Here is a 20752-nt window from a genome sequence, read left to right as displayed (position 1 = left end):
AGGTTCTGAAACATAAGAAGAATATATGCTGTGTACAGCTGTGGCCTGAAAGCCTGAAGGATCATGTAGATTTCAGAAGGTAGATTATCCAAATCATACCATTGTTCCCAAGAGTCTTCATTATGACCTCCATCTGGGCAAACTCATAGCTGTAGTCCTGCTCCGAAGAGGCCTCGCTGGCGGTCTCCACATCTGCCTCGATGTAGCTCTCCCTGGGAGAAGCTCTCTCCAGCTCCTTCAAACGGTCCCGCCGCTTTCGGTTGGGCAGATTGATTCTACGATACGACACAACTTCCAATCAGTGACTTCTTTTTTAAACTCTATGACTGTTCACACATTTATATGAAAGAATTCATACCTGAAGAAGTGGTTGTTGCCCCATAAGATACGGTCTCCATGCCACAGGTGCACCAAGGAATCAATCATTGTTCCGTTCACACAGGTCCTGCAGAAAACAGAGAAATTAATGAAGGAATTCTGTTAACGAAGATGTCAGATGGTATTATAATCTTTTGCTTTAAACAGGGAAAACAAATTGAGAAAGAACAATCCTTTTGTAGTGGGAGGGAGATGTGGCTCTGGTATCAAAGCGAGCAGCTCAGATCATAGATTCCAGTACAGTGAGGTCATGTGAAACACTGAGGTCCAGTCATCCATGAGAGAGAGACAACAGACAGAGAGAAACGCTGAGGCAGATAGACAGAGAGTATGTCGGAGGTAGTTGTATATTAGCTCACCTGGCATTCCCTATAGGCATCAGGGTGACGTCACCATCTGGGCAGAGCTCCAGGACGCAGTGCTCTGGCTGGATCCCGATCCCAAAGAGCTGGATGTCCTGAGACGTGTCTGCACCCACACGTGTGTGCTCCTACACACAGGTGGAGGACAAATTAAGGAAACTATAATGACAGATCTGAAAGTAATTACATCCAATGTCTTATTCCAACTTTTCGGTCATAACCCTGCAAGATACAAACTGTTATTTATTGGGCCAGTCTGAACAAGAACAACTTGGGGGAAATCAGAAATAACACCAAAGCAAAACCAGGCCTGAGTGAAAAAACTTGCATCTCTCGCATTGTTGAACAAACATCCCAGCTCCTAGAGGATGTCCTATCCTGCAGTGAACTAACCCATTTCACATTACCATAGTCATTCCACACTGATATGCCAGGCTGGTCTGCAGAACCCAGACAAAGGCCTGTTGTTCTGCACGGCACACAGGCTGCTTTCTCACATGCCTCTGCTCTTACAGGTCCAACTAGCTGGTTGCTTGTTCCACTTCAGTGCTTTGCAAAGTCTAGACCTGCTGTGACTGGACTCCTCTCTGCTCTCACACTGTCATCTGGATCACTGCGACATGTGTGTTATCGTTCAGGACTTAAGTGGATGGTAAATATTACTCTTGTGGTATGTGGGGTACAGAGACAGTCAGTGTGAGGTGTTTCAACAATATACTGTCACACCAGTGAATGAGTTATAGACTAAGTGGATTTACAGTCCTTAGATCCCTAGATATGGTTAAACAAAATGGATATATATGTAATTTATAACTGGTAAAGACATGTAGCCATGGAAATAAGTTCAGTTATACATGCAATGGATTTCTAAATTGTTTTAGGAGCATTCATTCACCTAGTGTCAGTACACCAGCGACAGCTGTAGTTGCTTCCAGTGCAAATATCAATCTAGAGCATCTTTGCCCTCAGCACAGAGATCTGGAAGTATCTGGAAAAAAATCTCCTCTTATTGGGATCTTATTTGTTTACAGCTGCTAACATCTTAAAGTGTAGCTGTTACACTTCTGGATCATTATTGAAAAGCCTATTTAGTTGGTCAAGTACTTTTTGTACCCACAGTTATATATTTCACATCTTGTCTCGATCATGTGAGTCTATGTGGCTGATTATTTTATTTAGTGTCGTCATAAAAAACAAATCTCTGCTTGAAATCCAAGTCGATATAAATATTATACTGTCTTAAAGAATAATTGGAACAAGAAAAGTCTGGGAGATTGTTGAGCATTCACTGCATGTATCCATCTATCTTAATTAAAATTTAATTAATTTGGGTTTGAAAGGCACTGAAAATTAATTTTGACTGGTAAATGTAGATTGTAAAAGTTAACAGTAACAGTAACAGTTAACAGTGCGTTTTATTTGCAGTATAAATCCTGATGTGCTAATTGTAAAACACCATCAGCACCAGAGTAACTGTACTTGGAAAGTACTGCAGAGTCAAACTGTATTACCTTCAGGTAGTAGACCAGCAGCTCGTTTAGGGCAGGGTCAGCGTTTAGATTGACGAGGAAACACTTGTCTTCACCCACTTTAATCCCTGATGTTTCCAAAGAGATGCCCATGCTCTCCAACTGCTTCTGCCGCTCCTGTAAACATAGATAATAAGAGTGATACTGTATGTGTAGTATGTATGTGAGTCTTATTATAACTATATTATAACTTATTATAACGTACAGTGGCAATCTCCTCTGTCTTTCTTAGCTTCTCCTCCCAGGTGACAGTCATCTCCTGAATGAGTTTCTCAGACTCCTGCAGTTTCTCTTTCAGTTCAGGAGCCTTCATGGACTGAGAAAAAAAAACAAAAAAAAAAACAGTATCACTACCATCTGGATCATCATGTGATTCATCTGGCATGAGTTCATTCATAATTTAAGAGCCTCTACGGTCCACCCAACCCTCCTCTCACCTCTGCCTGAGAGAGCTGAACTTTGAGCTTCTCCACCTCCTCCCTGAGCTCTCTGATGATCCGAGCGTTGGGGTCTTCATTCACCACGGCATGGTTGACGATTCTCTTGGCCCTGTCTGCATAGCGTAGTGTGGACAGAGTCTCTTCGTAGTTGTCAGCTGCCGGACTCACTGTGGCTATCATGGCTGTCTTGCTGTTGCCGCCAAGATTGTCCTGTAGACAAGAAAACATGTTGCAAAGAAGCATAGCTGTGAAATTTTTCCTTTCAGCCTGTGCAACAACACAAAGGGTACATTTTATTATAATGACCAAAAGAGAAAGGGAAGTAATAACATGTGGGTCAGACCTTCAGTAGCCAGGTGAGGACTGAGTCTCGGTAAGGCACAAACTTGGCCTTCCCCTTTCCTGCAGACTGATCAGCCAGAGCAGAAATCACACAGCCTAGTGTGGTGAGAGATCTAAAAAACAACACAAAAACAAAATCTGTTTATCCTTATCAGAGTTAATCTGTCTGAAGATTATTGGGCTTTATACATTTTTGTGGTTTTTATATTAAAAATATACCCACTTGTTTATATTGCTGCCCTCTTTGAGTCTCTCTCCAGCAGCTCCAGTCTTAGACACTCGCTCACTTCCTGCCAGGTCAACCAGACTCAACTTGCTCACTTTCTCCCCTGAATTCTGTTTGCAATCACAACATGCTCACTCAGTCAGAGCCACAGTGCAACAAACACATTTAGAGGACAAACACACAGAAACAATTCACTGGTGAAAAAGAAGAAAAAACTGACCCCGGACTGTAGATCATAAAGTGTTTGTGTGACAATGATGCTGAAGACAGCATGTGAACGACTGCTCTCCTCGTTCATGTTGGTGGCTGCGACTGTGCGAGATTTGTTCCCCTCTGACATTAAAACCTCAATGTCCTAAAAAAAAAGAGAGAGAGAGAGAGGGTGAGGTCATAAGAGAAAGAGACACAACACTTAGTCACCGTTGCATGTTATATGCCTTATGAAACTTTGAAAAAAAAAGATATAATTTGAAAATGTTTCACTGGAAAAACTTGCAAATGCATCTTTATGATTACAGCGAAGTTAGGTGGTTTTCACATATGGCTATTTGCCATGTGATTTAGCTGGGTCACAGGCAGGCAGTGAGCCAAGGCTATGGGAAATCCACTGGACTAATATCAGGCAGAGCAGAGCACAGAGGAACAGGGCGGAGATGTTTAAATTTGATTAAGGAAGGCCCTGCCAAGGATTGGCATGTCAACTACACAAAACCCCATGACTACATCCCACATCAGGAATATGTGTTGTTAGAGTTCCTGCACTTGGGAGGTTTTGAAGCTAAATGGGTATTTAAATCAATGAATTGACAACTAGGGAGGTGACATATAAGCCTTTCCACTGGAGGCCATAAACCATAACAATGTGTATGTGAAACATGAGGCGCGTTGGTCAGTGATACAGGGTGGATTCAGCCTCGCCTCCGGTCGCAGTGTGATGGCAGAAGGGTGAAAGACACACCTCAAAGCTGGTCACAGCCAGCTGAGAAAGGCCATCCACGTATGGACCCAGGACTTTGTGTTCCCGAACTTTTAGGGACTGTCGGCTCCTTGAAAGAGAGAGAAGGCAACACAATGAGTAAAACAACTGGGAGGAATACTTACTATTTCCAATTAGGGACATATGTATCCACAGAAAGAAAGAACAAAGACAAATTTGTGTTTTATTATGCACATTTGATTTGACATTCCTGTTTCTCTGAAGTCCTTTCCTCGCACTCATGGCAGCTCAACAAATTCTCTTTCTGGAGAAGCTGAAAACATTGTCTGGGCCTGGGAGCTTGATCATAATGAATGAAAACTGAAATCACTGCTTCAGGGCTGGTATGAGTTATTCTCCCTCTATCTGGGAACATGAATTCAAAGCCATCTTAAAAAAATGTTGACAGCATGAATGTCTCTAATATCTCACTTGTATTGTTGTGTCGTTCTTTCTATATTGTATTAATTGGAAAGGAATGGAATGGCTGGCAAACACTGCTAAAATAACATCAACAAGAACTACAACAGCAATAAAATGTTAACGAGAGTTTGATGCAGAGTTCAGTTTTTTTGTTTCCATCAGCCAATAGTGTGGCTCACTGATGTGCTTTTGGGCAACAATGGAGTTAGAAGGAACAATTCATTGTTGGTTTTGGCCTTGCATGAAAGAATTTCCTGATCAAAATGTGAATTAACAAAATACTGATTGTTGCTGTTGGGTCACAAAGTTAAAACTATGGGTAGGTAGGGGTCTCACTAGATGGTGCAGGTGAGTTCACTGAAGCTCATCTTTACCTGGCCGTCTGCCAGGTGTTGAGGAGAAACCCTATAGATCAGAAAGAGTCACTGAATCCCTCTCCATGGCTACAGAACGGCTGAGGTTGGCAGAAAGCTTCCAGTCTAGTAATCTACCACCCACTGCAGCAAACAAGAGGATAAAACCACTAGAAAGACCGTGGGAGTCTCTATGCTTGACTCTGTATCACATGTCTATGCCACAGCTAATGTTTAATCCCAAAAATCACAAAGACAGATACACAGGGAGATCAAGAGAGTGTGAGGCTTGTAATATAAGCGGGAGGAAGTTGCCATCGAAATGCGTCTGCCTGCGTCTTCCGACATCTGCAGCACACAGAGCGCTGCACTGTAGTCACTCTCTGGGGCTCGGCTCACAGGCAGCTCTGACCGCTCTCCTGCTCCCAGCTTCACAAACAGATGTCCCTGAAACACACTCTTTCACAGCTCGCCCTCCCCTGCAGTCTGTCTGCCAACCCACATCAGACCATGGAGGCAAAGAACACAGCCGTGTCAGAGGACGACGCTGGCCGCTGTTCTGCAGGAAATGACGGGGTTGAGCTACCTACTCACATCATTCTGTCGCCGTCCCCCATTCAGCCTGCTAGACACAACAGAGCTATAAACAGACATGCAAAGCAGCACGAAGTGGGAGCTGAGGGAGAGGTCACTGCTCGTACTGGAGCTGGAGTGAATCGAGACGATGAGGAAATTACACAGTTGGCGTAACCGGTCGCTGCCGTTGCTCCAGGTCAAAAGCATTACCACAGCAGCATTAACTCATTGAATTCAGTGAGCTGATACACGTCACATGTATTTACTCTGAGGAAAGACCACACATCAGACTCACCCTTTGGGATCCAGCAGGTCGCGGACCTTCTCATTGTAAATCTCCATGTAAGACACCTCCACCTTAAATGTGTGGGCCTCGTTTGCCTCTCTGTGGACCCTCTCAAACAGCGAGCAGCAGAGTCGAGGGATTAAACCCGGCTGCTCCCCGTTCCCCATCATGGAAAAGGACTTGCCTGAACCTGGATGGACACAGCAGAGTCACACATAACTGTATCCCCTACAGAGAGAAGGCGCTTCAGTAACGGTGAAACTTAATTTGAGTGTTTCCACCCCTAGAGCCGCTAGCGTTGCTAATAATGGGGGTTTTTGATTAGACAACGACTGCTTGGTAATGCCAAATCTAATGCCATGTGCTGCTTTTAGCATGTGCAAGGCTTTTTTTATTTTTATTTTTTTGCTCATACATCAGGTGACTGGCAGGGAGCCGCAATATTTGTGCTCCTCTCTTCAAACAATTACATAGGTGTGTCTCCTTAGTGTTTCCCACTAAGTCAGGAAGCAGGATAAAGACTAATTTGTTCCAGGATGAGGAAGGATATGAGTTAAGTGATTCACCAGTGTGATCAGAAATACAAATGTTTCTGTTCTTTAAACTTTTTACGGACACATCTGGAGACAACTCGGCCTGCAAATGTACTTAAGAGGCTTAACTTTGAGTGTAATAGATGTAATACATTATTTTATAAATCATTTAAAGACTGCATGATCTAATGGATTTGGCAAAAAAAAAAAAAAAAAAGTAACTCGGAGGAGGTTTCATGTGGATTTTCATTTACCTGTTTGTCCATAGGCAAATATGCAGGCATTATATCCCTGGAATGCATTTTCAAGTATTCCCTCTCCAAGGCACTTGAATACCACCTCTTGACCTTTTAGACAAAGAATCAGTCACCATGGAGATTATGGTAAACAGAGAACACGTTCAGTTATACAAGTACTATTATCTGCTCCTCACTGTCTGTCTTCCTAAATAACCACTACAGAGAAATTTATCAGAAAGGGCTACCAAACAAGAAACTAAGATTCATGAAAGGTGACAGATTCCTGGTCTGGTCGTGTGGAAAATGCCGAGCCGTGTTGAGAAATCTCTTGTGTTGCTCACTGTTGTGCTCCTACTGAATGGGACAGCTGTTTAATGAGCTAAATAAAGCCTTGGCTGGGGCCCTTGAGGCAGCCCTTCACTAACCAGATTGCCTTGTCAGAGCAGAAAGCACAAAGCAGATGTAAGCATTACATGCACATCATATAATGAGACAAGCATAATGTGGTATGTAAATCTGCCTCGGACTAGTAATAAGTAATAACCTCTTTTCTATAGATGTTACAAAAAGCTGTAGCTGTAACCTTTTCTGTGCCACACTCATTAGAGAAATGAATGGAGACTGAATTTACCATGTGAGTGGATGCATGAGAAGTATAGCACTGGTAGATTAATGCATGAGCACAATATGAAATGTAAATCTGCAGTATTCATATTACTATTTGTTGTACATGTTACAAATACAAGTGTCTAAAATCTCAGAATATATGGAACTAAACTGCATGATGATTTTATTGTTTTGAGACAATACGAAGACAACAGAATTCTTTATATATTTTAATGTCTTCACTCAAAATGCAAATTACGGTATATGTGCCCACGCTGCACTTTGATTTGCATGATGCAAAAACAGCTTCCCAACAAGTAGGGAGTTTCCCTACTGCACAAAGCTCAGCAGGTCCTTACATGGGGCAAGAGTTTCATTCTTTAGTGATGAGTTAAGGATCAGTTTCAGTATTTATGACTCACCAGCATATTTGGGAACGTTGGACTCATCCATGGACCAAAAACAGTGGTCAAAAGCGAACACCTGCAGACGAGATGGCACAGGGAGTGTAAACACACACACCTCTCACACCTGCCCAGGCATGTACAGTACAACACTTTCTTAGTAGTGGTCTCCCTTCTCCCTTTACAAAAACGGGCTTATTGTGCTTTACCATGCCACCCTGCAGTAAATCAGCAGGACCGAGCTTGTCTGAGAGAGTGAGATGAAGTCCAACCAAGTACCAAGTTGTGTGGTGGTAATGTTCGTTAGGGCCGCGCCATGACTGTCTGCACAAATCCACTGTTAGCTGCCCCATGTTTTGTCATAGTGACTGGAGTTAAATGAATTCATAAATCAGGGTCAGCGCTCCCCAGAAGAAATTCCAGCACCCGATGACCCTCGTCTCCAAGGAAACGGGGCTGTTTCTGGTGGTGGAGGCTGGCTCTGAGCCTTCAGCGCTGGGTCTCACTACACAGACTTCAGCAGCAGAGAGTCTTTGTGTTCCCCAGGCACCTGCATCAGCTCTGGATGGATAACACACAGAGAGGATGCTCTGTGGGAAAAGACCAGTGGCCTCATTTACCAAGGACCCCCCCGCCCCTCTCCTCCGGACAGAAAAAGCTCCTGTTACTGTATTCACTTGAACCCCCATGTGCTCAAATGTGTCCCCTAAATTTCTCAGTGAAGTAGCTACAATAAGATTTCTCATATCAAATATCGTCTGTCTGCTTTTGCAAACTCCTCACTGAGGTTTTATCGTGTTGATTTAAATATTCTAATGCAGGACATCACTGTGAATACTGATCTTAACCATAACTCTAAGTAAAGTTAAGTCAGTTTCAACAGCACTTTGAGCACAATATGCACTGATTTATATTTTTGGGGCAGATATAAGAGATATAACTTCCCAAATTCAATAGTAGAGCATTTATGTGGAATCTTTTCGTTATGAAAAATTGTCTCTCTTTGCAAATTCAAATATTTGCTGCAGGGACAGTGTGAACTCTTTTCTTGATGTGTTTTCCATAGTTTCAGCTCTGGGTTTGTTTTTTAGGTCTGTATAAGGTTTATTCTTGATTTATAATTAAACTTCTAAATAATTCTGATTTGGTGGCTTATTTTTTTTCTTATTTTTCTTATGCTGCTTTTCTGCAACACATTGTTATTGCTGCATATCTTGGCAAAGGACAAATGTTCTATTTTGATTCAAGGTCAGCCACTTCTCCATTTAAGATTTCTTCCAAGATACAAAACACAATTGCCACTGCTCAGTCATCCTGCAGATCACGCACAGCAGTGCAGCACATGTTACTATGCCTGGCTTTCAGTGCACTGCTGCTGCTCTGCCAAAGCATTCTTCCCCTGCACAAATACCCCAAAATAATTGAACTCCCTCCTAATCATAATAAGGGCTATTGGCCAGGGAACCACTGGTTGCACAGTCAGCATGGGAAGCACTGAGATCACTGAATGCTTTGAAAGCAAGACCTCCTCTAGTGACTTCAGACAAGTGAGTGGGTGCCATTCAAAGGAACAAAAGTGCCATCATTCTCAATTAGAGCTGGTTTGGTAACTAGGGCTTCAATATCCTCTGCTCTGCCTCTGTCCAGCCCGAGGGTGTGACTGCGCAACAAATTGTTCTTGATTGGACAATTACTATTAATCAGCAGTACAAATAATGATGAAGCTGAAAAGCACAAAGCCCATTTTGTCATTTCTAGGATGAAAACTGGTCAAACGTGATTGAACTTCAGCCTCTGTTTACCCTTTAGAAAGCAGGAAGACTGATTTGAGTGCCACTATAACTTAGCAGACAGCCACGTGCTCCTCTAGCTGCAGGGCATTACAGGGTAACTCAGGTTCACGGGCCCCAGAGACCATGCATGCCTGTGGCCCATGCTAACGCTCTCTGGTTCCATCAGCCGCCTGAGTCTACTGGGTACAAAGACTGTCCCTGGTGTGTGTGTGTGTGTGTGTGTGAAACATCTCTGAGCTAGTCACCAGCGTGTTGTCAAGGGGGGAAGTGGGGGTGCACACCAACAATGCAGCTTTGAATGCGCACACACACTGCCCCAGTGTCCGCGCTCATCCCTCTCTCATTGTAGAACCTTTGTGGCTGTTCACAAGATCTTAGAGCACTGACACATTCACACGGACATCCATCCGGCTCCTGCTGACCAACCAAACTGCTGAAACACCCTCAATCATGTCCCTAGAAACAACGCCACAACAGTGGATCCACAACAGTGGATCTGTGCAGGATGTCTCTCAGCCCCTCAGGGGAATAGTGTTGCCTGTGCACCCAGACACTGGATTATTTTGGTATCGGTGGTGCCAGCGCAGTGAGTGAGAGGTCACTACAAATGGCAACTTGGACTAAAATAACTTCTGTTTATGCAGATAGTGCATGTCGGCTCTGTTGATGCTCGCCAGTTTTTTTTATTGTTGCAGCAGAGACAGATGAAATGTACATACCTTAGGTTGTTTCCTGTTGAATGAGAAGGACAATCCATCATAAACAGAAGAAATCCACGGATGAACCAGAAAAAAAGCCAGAAGAAGAGAGAAAAGAAGGAACATGGTTAGTGTTGATACATTTTAACAGTTAGAACATGTTCACACTGAAATGCAGCTTCAACTGTCACAACAGGAAAACTCCCACTGTCTGTGTTGACACAAGCAACTCTTTTAAACTGAAATATTTAAATTGAAACCAAAATCATTTCATTTTTGTGAAACCCCAGACTCCTTTCTAACTTTCTGCATTTCTTCATTCACTTCAGTTCTGAATTCACTCTTTCCCCCATTTATTCACTCATTCATTCACTTCCACACAGTGGCATGTCCTGGTGGTAGGTGCTGCTGTGATTGGGCTCATAATTGGGCCAGTGGAGCGTGAGGAAGGGAAGAGATTTAGGATTCAATGTCCCACCGACTCTGTTGAGTAAATAGCTCTTATGCCTGTGGATTTAACAGGGAGGCCAGGTTGGGGAAGCTGCACTCAGCATTACCAGCTGCCGGAACTAAGGACAAAAGGGTAATACGTATATGGCCCTAAGTTATGTAGGATTATTCTCTGAACTGGACAGGGAATTCCCCAAAGCAGAAAGTCTACAACACCTACTGTTTTTTGCACATACATGTTGCAGTATGATACAGTACAACACATGCACCACCCTAGTGCTTCTACATCTGCCACAGTCTTGGCCTTCAACAGTCAGCAGATCCCCCCTGCAGCTGTCTCCTGGCACAGAGACAGAGGTGGACATCACCTTCACACGGTAACTAATACAGGGTGGGACTGCTTCAGGAAGACTGAAACACGGCACCAAAGTGTCTCACACAAACTGAGCTGAGTCACCAACCACAGCACCGCTACAGAGCTGCACAACAATATCCACATGATAGTCCTTTGTGCTTTTTTCCATCATTTGAAATGTGCGCTGCTGTTGTGTTTTCTAAAAAACAAAGTGATTCCCTAAACAGCAGGAAGTACGGACTGCTTACCACTGAGGATCTGTGATATAGAGCCATGAATTGAGCTCAGGCTCATTATGATGAGCGACAGACAGAGAGTGAATGGGCAGAGGGGTAAAAGGAAGAGGGCCTCGTTTGGGTTCACACCCTGAATCTGAATCTGGGCCACTGACAACCACTGAGGCTGGGTCTCAATCAGAGCAGACAAAGACTGCAGCAGGGCCCCGTCCTCTGGTCTGTCCCTCCACACTGCAGAGCACAGTGGGGACGGCCATGAGGAGGTACAGTGTGAGATCAGCATTAGACAGCAGGGAGCGCTGACATAAGACTTCCTAGGAGCAGGCTAGGAGGACTACTGATCAGGTCCTAATGTTGATTTAAGAGGTAAAAAAAAATCTAATTCTTCAAGCTTCAGTGTTGCTACAAAGTGCAGATGTCAAAGATGAAAGAAACACATGTTGGAGGTATGATAACAACTAGACAGACAGCAGCTACAACCTTGTGAAGAATGAGAAAGGGATAAAGACAGAGAACAGATGTATCCCTATTGAGAACAAAGGGACAGCAGTCACAAGACCGGAAACAAAGAGCAAGACACACACACACACACACACACACACACACAAAGACACACATGCACATTAAATACAGAGACAAAATACATGCAGCTATGAAATCTGTGCAGACTCTATGGCATAATTTCCGCATCTGCAGCAGAAACTACAGTGAGAGAGTCACTGGTCTGGGGGCTCTTGCTCCATGTTCATCTACTGTACGTACAGTATATACAACCAGACCTGGTATGCTAGGAATGCTGAACAAGACAATGGGGGGAACTGTTTCAATGTGGTTATATTTTGGATTTCACAAAGCTATCATTTCCTCACAAACTCTGAGAGGAAATTAATTTAAGTCTAAAAACCAACTGAGTTTCTGACTTGAATTCAATGTAACAGGCTCTTTCCTCACCTCCTCCTCCCATCACAGTGTTAAGACTTCCCCCTCACTAAGGTAAAGAACGTTAGGCTCCAGTTCTCCCACCCTGCCTTGGGCATAATCTCTTTAATCTCCACAGAAATCTGTGTCCCTTTTAGCAATTTTGTACAGAGCATAAAGAAGCTATGTCCTCTCTGTCAGTGATTCCATAACTTACATTTGGTTGTATAAATCCTTAATTATTTATAGCAAAGTTGTAACATTTGTTATACTGAAAAAAAACTATATTTTCTTAGATATTCACAGTTTATTTGAGATTCTAAAACCTTGCTCATTTGAAAAACAAAACCATTTTAATGTACTTTCTGCATCTTCGATCAACTGTTGAACAAAATGAAATATATTAACAATGTGGCAATATTCTACTGATATTCATTTAGCAATGCATGATAAATTCTCACAGGCAGCGTGGCCACAAATGTACAGCTCCAATTCTGATTCAAGCATGAATCCCACAGGCCATTTGCTTAATACTGACTATTTATGTCGAGTCATTGCTTGCAGGCTTATTAAAGGCTGTGTTGAGGTTATACAGAACAAATGTGTGACACACATGTATGACACAGAAGTGCCAGATAGCATCAGATTCTTCCCCCCTCAGAGGCAGATGCAGGCAGACATTGCAGCCCCAGCAGGGCAAGGGAGCAGTCTATAAGTCCATGTTGGGGGTGGTTGTGTGTGTCTTACTGTGTGTGTGTCATCAAGGGCACGTTCAGGCTCCCACGCCTCCAGCTACCTGATGCCAAAGCGCACATGAATGATTTCAACTTGGCCGAGGACGGAAATTGGCCTCACATGCTGCTATGATTCTCCAACTGTCTACTGATCTTGTGTCGCGGCAGACAGACAAGAGGAGCACATTTTGATCTTCTTTACAAAAACCTTTTTTTCTTATCACCTTTAGTAAGAAATAACTAATCGGAGCCGGACTGTGAGGTTTTTTTAATTCATTGGTCAGATACAGTCAGCCCACACGTGACTGGTGAAATCATGGCATCTTCCTGTGCCTCCCAGCTCAGATCCATGCATGTGCTGGTGCCCAAAAGGAAGGTATAAAGAGTGGGAGAGCAGCAGTGGAATCCCCCCTGTGGTTATGGAGCAGGATTAAGGCCAGTGGGTTATTATGCCACCGAAAACTGCACTCTTCTAGCCCAGTAGGCAACACACCAGATTAATCTACTATATCATCCACACACTCATAGATAGAGAGACGCATCTATCTACAATTTAAGAAATTACATTGCACGCCCGCACTCACAGAAATATTAGACAAATAGATATTTAAATTTTTTTGGTGTCATTTAATCAATTTCGACATCATTTGAACTGACAGACCGGTTTGAATTAGCTACTAGACATTACATAAACAGTGTTATAATCTGAAACGACTCCAGAAAGACTTTCAAATTATGATGATAATAGATAAATCCAACCCTAGAAATGCACATGCTGTAGCTCCATGTTTGCCATTGCACAAGGGAAATACTGTCACAATCATCTGTGTGATTTAGCAGGCTTTGCAAGAGTTTCTGATGACATAATCCTGATGCTCAAATGGAATATTTAAATCACATGGATGAGGTTCACCCCCCATTGAGATGACATTCGTGACATGCATTTGTCCAGTGCTCACAAACATGTGTTTTTCTGGCGCACCCCTCATAGACTCAAATTCCTCTTCTCGATCTGTTGGTGAAACTTTGCCTCCCCCACTGTTTGAACCTCAATTTAACCACGCATATGATTCTTTCCCCTGTTTGGCTGTTGATCTGCTGCAGACAATCACAATTCAACAAGCTCCAGAGCCAAACACAACATTCAGAGCTGCGTGTGCGTGTGTGTGTGTGTGGAAGTGTTGGGTTACAGCGCACTGTGCTCTCATAGGCTACAAGCTAACATTTCAGATGGTCTTCCAGTATGTTTAGAACAGAACACCCACTCAAAGCAGAGGTCACCCTGCTGCACAGACAGACACACAGGAGAGACAAGAAAATGCCAAGCAGGGTTTACAGTAAAGGGGGGGGGGGGTCTCTCATCTGACCAATTACACTGAAGACGATTCCAAGGAAGCACTGACCAGGCTTTTATTAGCATGAGTGATCCACATGTAAATATGACAAATGGTTGAAGTCAGACGTTTACATGCAGGGCATTCATCAAGTATTTCCATGATAGCACTGAGGGAAGACTGGCTGACGATAGAAACAGACCTGCAAGAGTGATCCAAGCTACTGAGACAGCTAACTCTGACTCTTGTTACACAAACAATTTCTGGAGCTTCTTCAGCTTTATTACATAACATCGGTGGGAGAAATTCTCAGATCATTTACCTAAGTAAAAGTACCAATGCCACAATGTAATACGTTTTAAATTTTACTTTAGTAAATGGAAAAATTTACCTCAGGTTTTAAAAGTAAAAGCACTCATTTTGCAAAAAAAAAAAACTGTTGGAGCTAGTCCAAGTGGAGCTAATTTCAACTACTTCATGCACAGTTAGGTAGCTCATTGGTTCTGAAACCTGGGGGTCAGGCTCCAACAAAGTGTAAGAAGATAAATATTGTTGAGTGATGGTTAATGGTAGAGGAAAAAAGAAAAAACAACGTTCTGATACATAAATCTGTTTTCATTTTTTAAACTTTTGTTTAATCTTTGTTTTTTTTCGCGAAATACTGGATAATTTGAACTGTTATCTAAATGAAAGTGGGAGTCACAAGCCCAGATGGCCGAAAAATTGATTTAATCTTTAAGTGTGTATGTGTTTCATAAATTTTCTGGACATCATTTTAATCTGAAAAGTTACTAGTAGCTACACCTGTCTGATAAATGCAGTGGAGTAAAAAGTACATTATTTCTCATGGAATTACAGTGGAGTAAAAATACCAAGAAGTACAAAAGTGCAAATGCAAGTACCCCAAATTTGATCTTAACTACAGTATTTGAGTATATGTACTTGGTTAAATTCCTCAGCTGAAAGAGTCTTGGCTATGTAAATGTTTTCAATGTCTAAAACTAATGCCTCCATGGATCATTGTTATAAATGCTAAAATTAACTCCCTAAAAAAATATTTGGTGTGGCTGGGGGACATTGCTCATTAGATCATCAGCATAACTTTTCTGTATCTCGGCAACAGCAGTTGCTAAGCGACGGTGGTGAACATAGAAGAGACAACCTACCAAACTCATGAGTCAAAGTTACAATGTGAAAGCCAAACTCAGGTTCTCAAAAACAGCCTTAATGAACAGCTCCGCCATCAGCAATGCACATGATGCTCATACTGACGCCTGCGTGGGACCTCGAAGTTTCCATAACAAATGTTAACAACACAACATATGATGCAGACAAGGTCTAATTTAATCCTCTCTGGCATTTCTAACACCACTGTGTGACGAGCTGGGTCAGCAGCTTGTGGGCCAACTGTGTGTGTGTGCTAAAACGCAGAGAGGGATAGTGACCACATCTGCTCTAGCACCTTAAATCTGGTTAGTTTCAAAGGCAACAAGCAAGCCAGAAAGAAGTGAAGTTCATCAATTTGTTTAATATGGTCAGGTTTCCTCCCCAGGGGAAAAGAAGTGACACATTTACTACCAGGACACACCTCCTTTGACCCTGTCTGCATGCTAGATGTCACTGATCTGAATAGCACTAGCATTTGGCTTCTAATGACAATATACAACAAAAGCCTGGGTAAGGATGCTCATGAACTGCAAAACATATCGCAAAAGTCATTAAAGGAGCTATTTGTAAGTTTTGCTATTGCTACACGTTAGCATTAACAGCTGTTTACTTCCCAATCTTGCTGAGAGCTTCAGCCAACATTGTGTTTATGACACAAGAGGCTCTGAGAAGCACTACTTCTCCAGGGAAGACTGGATGCTAAGGTGACTCGGTGTCAAAAAAGTACGAAGACAGACCAACTGTGGAAATAGCTCGTTAGCATGCTAACCTCAGTACAGGACAAGAAGTGTTAGAAATAGAAGCAAAACAAGAGGGTTGCTTTCCACCACTGGAGACAGCTCTTGGCGAGTAAAGCTAATGTTGGCTATGGTGCAATAGCAAAAATTACAAATAGCTGCTTTAATTGTAGAGGGAAATATGCCCAGTGTATTTTTACAGTAATTAAATGCTTGAAATTAATGAAATCTAATGAGCAGAATATTGCTTTCCAAACAGAGACAAGTCAAAAACTTGTTTTTTAAGCTTTTTTTAATGTTGCCTGGCGCTACTTCCCCTGGATGAGACTGATAGACCAGTCCACAATAAATCTATGCCACCATGAAATTAAATTCATGTTAACACAACAAGCTGGCTTCAAAGCTTCAACAAGGCCTCATCAGGGGGAATCATGTGAATAGGAAAATCTGAATCGCCATGGAAGAAATGTCTGAGAGTGGATTTTTACATAGGGTCCTCTCAGAATGAGTAGCCACATCCGAGATTAATGAGGCACAGGCTTTACAAAGAGGCAGGACGCCATCTTTTCTCAATTCCGTATCAAGATGTAAACAATGTCCCACCCTCTAAACAAACAGGGAACAGTCCTTGGGGAATACAGTCCTTTATCAGCAACACACAACACTTTCTCCTAACAGCATGCCTGAATTAAGTCTTAAAGAGAAGATTTGGACTGATTGTGTGTATTTTAGGTCAACCGACTCTGAAAACAACATCTTACTGAATGGAAAGGTTGATTATTGACACATAGGGAGCAAAATGGAAAGACAAAAGGGAACATTCCTGAGGGGAGCCACTGGACAAGGCAGCATTGTCATTTAGTAAAGGCTTGTTTTGTAAGTTTTGGAAAGCATGGTGACACGAGGTCATGTGTGACTTGAGAGAAAATTGTCCTGTCTACTCAACACCTTTGTTTAAAAGAGAGAAGATTTGTGTCTTTTACATCTCTGTATCATAAGTGCTAACAAACAGTTAGAGAGAATTAGAGGCTATTTGTAAAAGCCTTAACAAAGACACATGTTGACCACATTGGGTTGGTCTCTGACAGTCACCAGGGGAAGAGTGAAAAATGCAACCAAAGTTTAAAGGACTAGGTCAACATTTTGGGAGGAGAGTTAGATGAGAAGACCGGAACAACAGTCTATATGGTAAATATGAAGCCACAGTTACTCCTCTCAGCCAAGAAATAGTCTTGCAAATAACCATAAAACAGCAAACTGACACTGATACTCTTCAGGTTTTGTAGCCTACAAATTAGACTTTAAAATTACTGAGAATGAACAAGGAAGACAAAAACACATGCTTTGAAAAATATTTCCAAAAAGTAATTCAAAGATGCAAAGTGCAGTGCAAGTAGATGACTTAATTGAAGCCCCTCTCCACAGCATTCAGATTACAATACACAAGTAAGCAAGATAACACAGTCAAGAGGCGATAAACCCTATTGAGCTTTTGTAACCATTAGTGATAAGGACGAGATTAGAGCAGAAATTACAAGCTTGGTTACAGACACTATCGCGCATAGGCATGCTTCCACTGATCATCTTGAAACGCAGGGCTGCAGAGCTACAGAAGCACGGAGGATGAGAAAGTGATTTTCATCCAAATTTTCACCCCTACAATGACACATCTTTAGTTAAATACTTTTTTTTTTTAACTAAGCATTATTAGTTAGCTACAATGACAAACAGCACCTTCCTCTGACATAAACCAAACTCCAGAGTGTTTTTCTAAAAAAGTTAGTTGTAGTTAGCTTTTGGACAACTCTGTGTATCTAGACTGAAATATACTGAAGAAGGCGGTTTGCATAAGGAAGATTTTCCAAGACTCGATGGTTTTGTATTCAATTGTTGCACGGTGACAGACATGCTGGGGCATGATAGATGTAATACAGCCCCATTGTGTGAGTTGAAGGGTATTTTCTTGTCATGATGCTCCACGGCTCATCCTCTGTGCAGACAGCAGCCTCAGGTATTTCTCATTGTGTCTAAACCCCAAAGGAGAGCAGACTGGCGCGAGAAAACAAAACTACTCTCCCAGTTTCCCGCTTCCAATATGCCATTTGTGCCAACTTAATAGGCAGATGAAAGATGAAACTTGGGAAACTTAACCTGTCGCCCTGAAGTCAAAATTCATGTTTCATTTGCCCGTGACTGAGATTATCGTTCATTTCTCAGGGAAATAGGAGAGGTAGGGAGGGAGGGGGGGTCAGGGTCACGAGTGTTGCTATAATGCTCGGTGGTGCAAAGAATGAGGCTTAGCCGTCACAAGAAATCCCCTATATTTCTTCAAATTCTTTATGTGACTTAGAAGTTTTTGTGGTGCTGTGTGGTCTGTGCGAGACCTGATTAAAACAGAGACACAATCTGTAAAGTGCTCAGTTTCTAATTAATGATCCAACATGGTTTTAGCTCCAAGTTCACCCAACCAGACACTTCATTTCTGTATTTCATCAGACTGAAGCCATGTTTAGTATTTTTAGGAATTGAGCAAAACTTTCAGGGCAAAAAGAGGTTCACTGAGGTCTAAAATATGTTATGCAATTTCCCTCCTTGCTAAATAATGTTTTTCAAAATCTACAGCCTAAAAACTCAAAAGGAGTTCAATTTATTTCAGATGTGTCTACATCAAAATATCTCTTACTGCTGTTTACTACATCTTCTGAGGCTGTGTCTGAGCATTCCCATGAGAGAGAAAAAGTTCCCATGATCTTGGCCCTGCAGCCATATTTGGCATGCTAATACCCACTAAATCTGACACATTTCCAACACACAGGAACAGGTGTCTTCAAAACAAGGCGAAGTCTTAGCGATCAGGGTATCCCCTCGTGTGGCTCCACAAGCAGCAGAGAGGAAAATTATATGGTTTAAGAAAACCATGGCAGCCTAAACACAGAGACCCAAAACACACACAGCACTAGCACTGAAATGTTAACAAGTAATTATATGCCTGGACTGCACTATAGAATAGAAATGTGACATAATAAAACCAAGGCTGCAGTCGCTGTACAGTTACAGCTTGTACTACCCTGAGAATTATAATTGATTACATTTCTCACATTCTGAAATCGGAATAAAAACTGACCCTGGATAAACGAAGTTAAAAGATGAAAACATTTTCAGTTTCTAAGTCCATGAAAGGAATCTCTGCTCGACTGATACGACATCTAAATCTGATATGGAAACTTCCGCTGAACGAAAATGTGAAATGTGTTTGAGTCTCAGTCAACAACATGGAGACAGGTAGCAGTGGAAAGATCCAAATACTAATCACCTCGCTGAAAAAATATTGGAGATGCGGCCACTGTGAATCTCACTGTGTGCAGTTGCTGTCAATCCTCTGACCTCTCACCCCAAACAGCTTTTTTGCCCTGGTGTTGTGCATCCCATTCCACATATGTTAAGTTTGTGCATGATTTGTTTAATGGCCTGGAACGCCGCCATTGTGTGGCAATTTCTGCTCAGCTAATTACCTTAAATACAGGTTAATGTGCGGACCAGAGCTGCTGGGGGAGCGTTTAATGCTGACTGTTGGTTACATGGAACAGCAGAGACAGTGTTACACTTTAACAAGACTGGATCAGGGCCATGAGAAAAGCCTTGATTGTGGCGCATACAGTATTTGCCTCCTATGGCTTCATTTTTAGCAGTCACACTGTGGACTTACACTGTGTCCTGAAGACTTGTTTGTTTATTTGAAATAATTGAAAATGTTATTACTGGAGTGATAAATCAAATAGGCTTTTTGCTTCATTTTTCCCTAAATGAGCATCCTTTTAGATTTATTTGCGCCTGTGGGTAATGAGGTCAGCTGTCTAATCATGTGTGATATCAACAGCAGAGGAGAGCAGACGAACCGAAAACAACTTCAGCTACATGGGTGAAACGCAACATCCCTGTCCGTTGCTATCAGATGTGAGTTTCCGAACGACTTCACCAGCATGCAGACATCATAAGCGTACATGCCGTGTGGCTCATCGTTACAATCTGAGAGCACGACAGATCGCAAACCAGCAGAAACCTATTTGCTGACCTTCAGTGTGAAACACTAGAAGATGCCTTTCTCCACTTTTAGCCACGATAAAGTGAGCAGCATCCCAGCCTTTCATACAGCCCCGGTGTGGTCTAACTCCACTTTGAACACTACATAACTTAAATTAGCTCTGACTCGGGAGATTTACAGTGATACCCTGAGGCTCAACATTAATCTCTTCTGTCTAATGGGCGTCTTCATGTGTCAGACACACTCAGCCACCTCTCTTGGTCTTGAAACTCAACATCAGACTTGCAAAATAGAAGTGTTGTTATTATTATTGTGCTGAGATGATGAGTATTGGAAAGTCCACATGAATTACATAACATAATATCATGTTGCAAGCAGGTGGGAGGCAGACATCATGTCCTCAGCAGCAACAGCAGTGAAGCATTCCTTCTTGTCCACTGCAACTATTTACTGGCATTTATGTAAAGAAATTGTTTATCTTCAATTCGAGGGAAGGTCTGCGGTGCAACTTTGATCCTTATTACTATGTATCAGGATCGTGTGTTTTCAGAAGATTGAGCCAGACTTGTAACCAGAAGGTTGGTGAATATACAGTTATATGCTAACCTTGGATGC

At 42.3% G+C, this 20752-nt stretch overlaps 1 protein-coding gene across 10 annotated transcripts in view; it reads right to left on the bottom strand.

Annotated features, from left to right (window-relative positions):
• kif13a (kinesin family member 13A) overlaps window positions 1–20752 on the bottom strand; it is a 35834-nt gene that overhangs the window by 13977 nt on the left and 1105 nt on the right. For all 10 annotated transcript variants that reach the window (XM_071469338.1, XM_071469337.1, XM_071469340.1 and 7 more), the window contains exons 3-16: window positions 10186–10198; window positions 7692–7752; window positions 6679–6771; window positions 5901–6081; window positions 4236–4323; window positions 3498–3632; window positions 3275–3387; window positions 3053–3164; window positions 2707–2919; window positions 2475–2585; window positions 2252–2386; window positions 738–868; window positions 359–445; window positions 100–275 (exon numbers count right to left, since the gene is read on the bottom strand). In XM_071469338.1, coding sequence (XP_071325439.1) covers window positions 100–275; window positions 359–445; window positions 738–868; window positions 2252–2386; window positions 2475–2585; window positions 2707–2919; window positions 3053–3164; window positions 3275–3387; window positions 3498–3632; window positions 4236–4323; window positions 5901–6081; window positions 6679–6771; window positions 7692–7752; window positions 10186–10198 — 1649 coding nt within the window. The remainder of the gene's footprint in view (window positions 1–99; window positions 276–358; window positions 446–737; window positions 869–2251; window positions 2387–2474; window positions 2586–2706; window positions 2920–3052; window positions 3165–3274; window positions 3388–3497; window positions 3633–4235; window positions 4324–5900; window positions 6082–6678; window positions 6772–7691; window positions 7753–10185; window positions 10199–20752) is intronic.

Source organism: Trachinotus anak, unplaced genomic scaffold (genome assembly GCF_046630095.1).
Source record: "Trachinotus anak isolate AG129_WGS33_773 ecotype Australia unplaced genomic scaffold, CSIRO_AGI_Tana_v1 ptg000032l, whole genome shotgun sequence".
NCBI lineage: Eukaryota > Metazoa > Chordata > Actinopteri > Carangiformes > Carangidae > Trachinotus > Trachinotus anak.
Note: the sequence above shows the minus strand (reverse complement) of the source record. Positions and strands in the feature narration are given on the sequence as shown.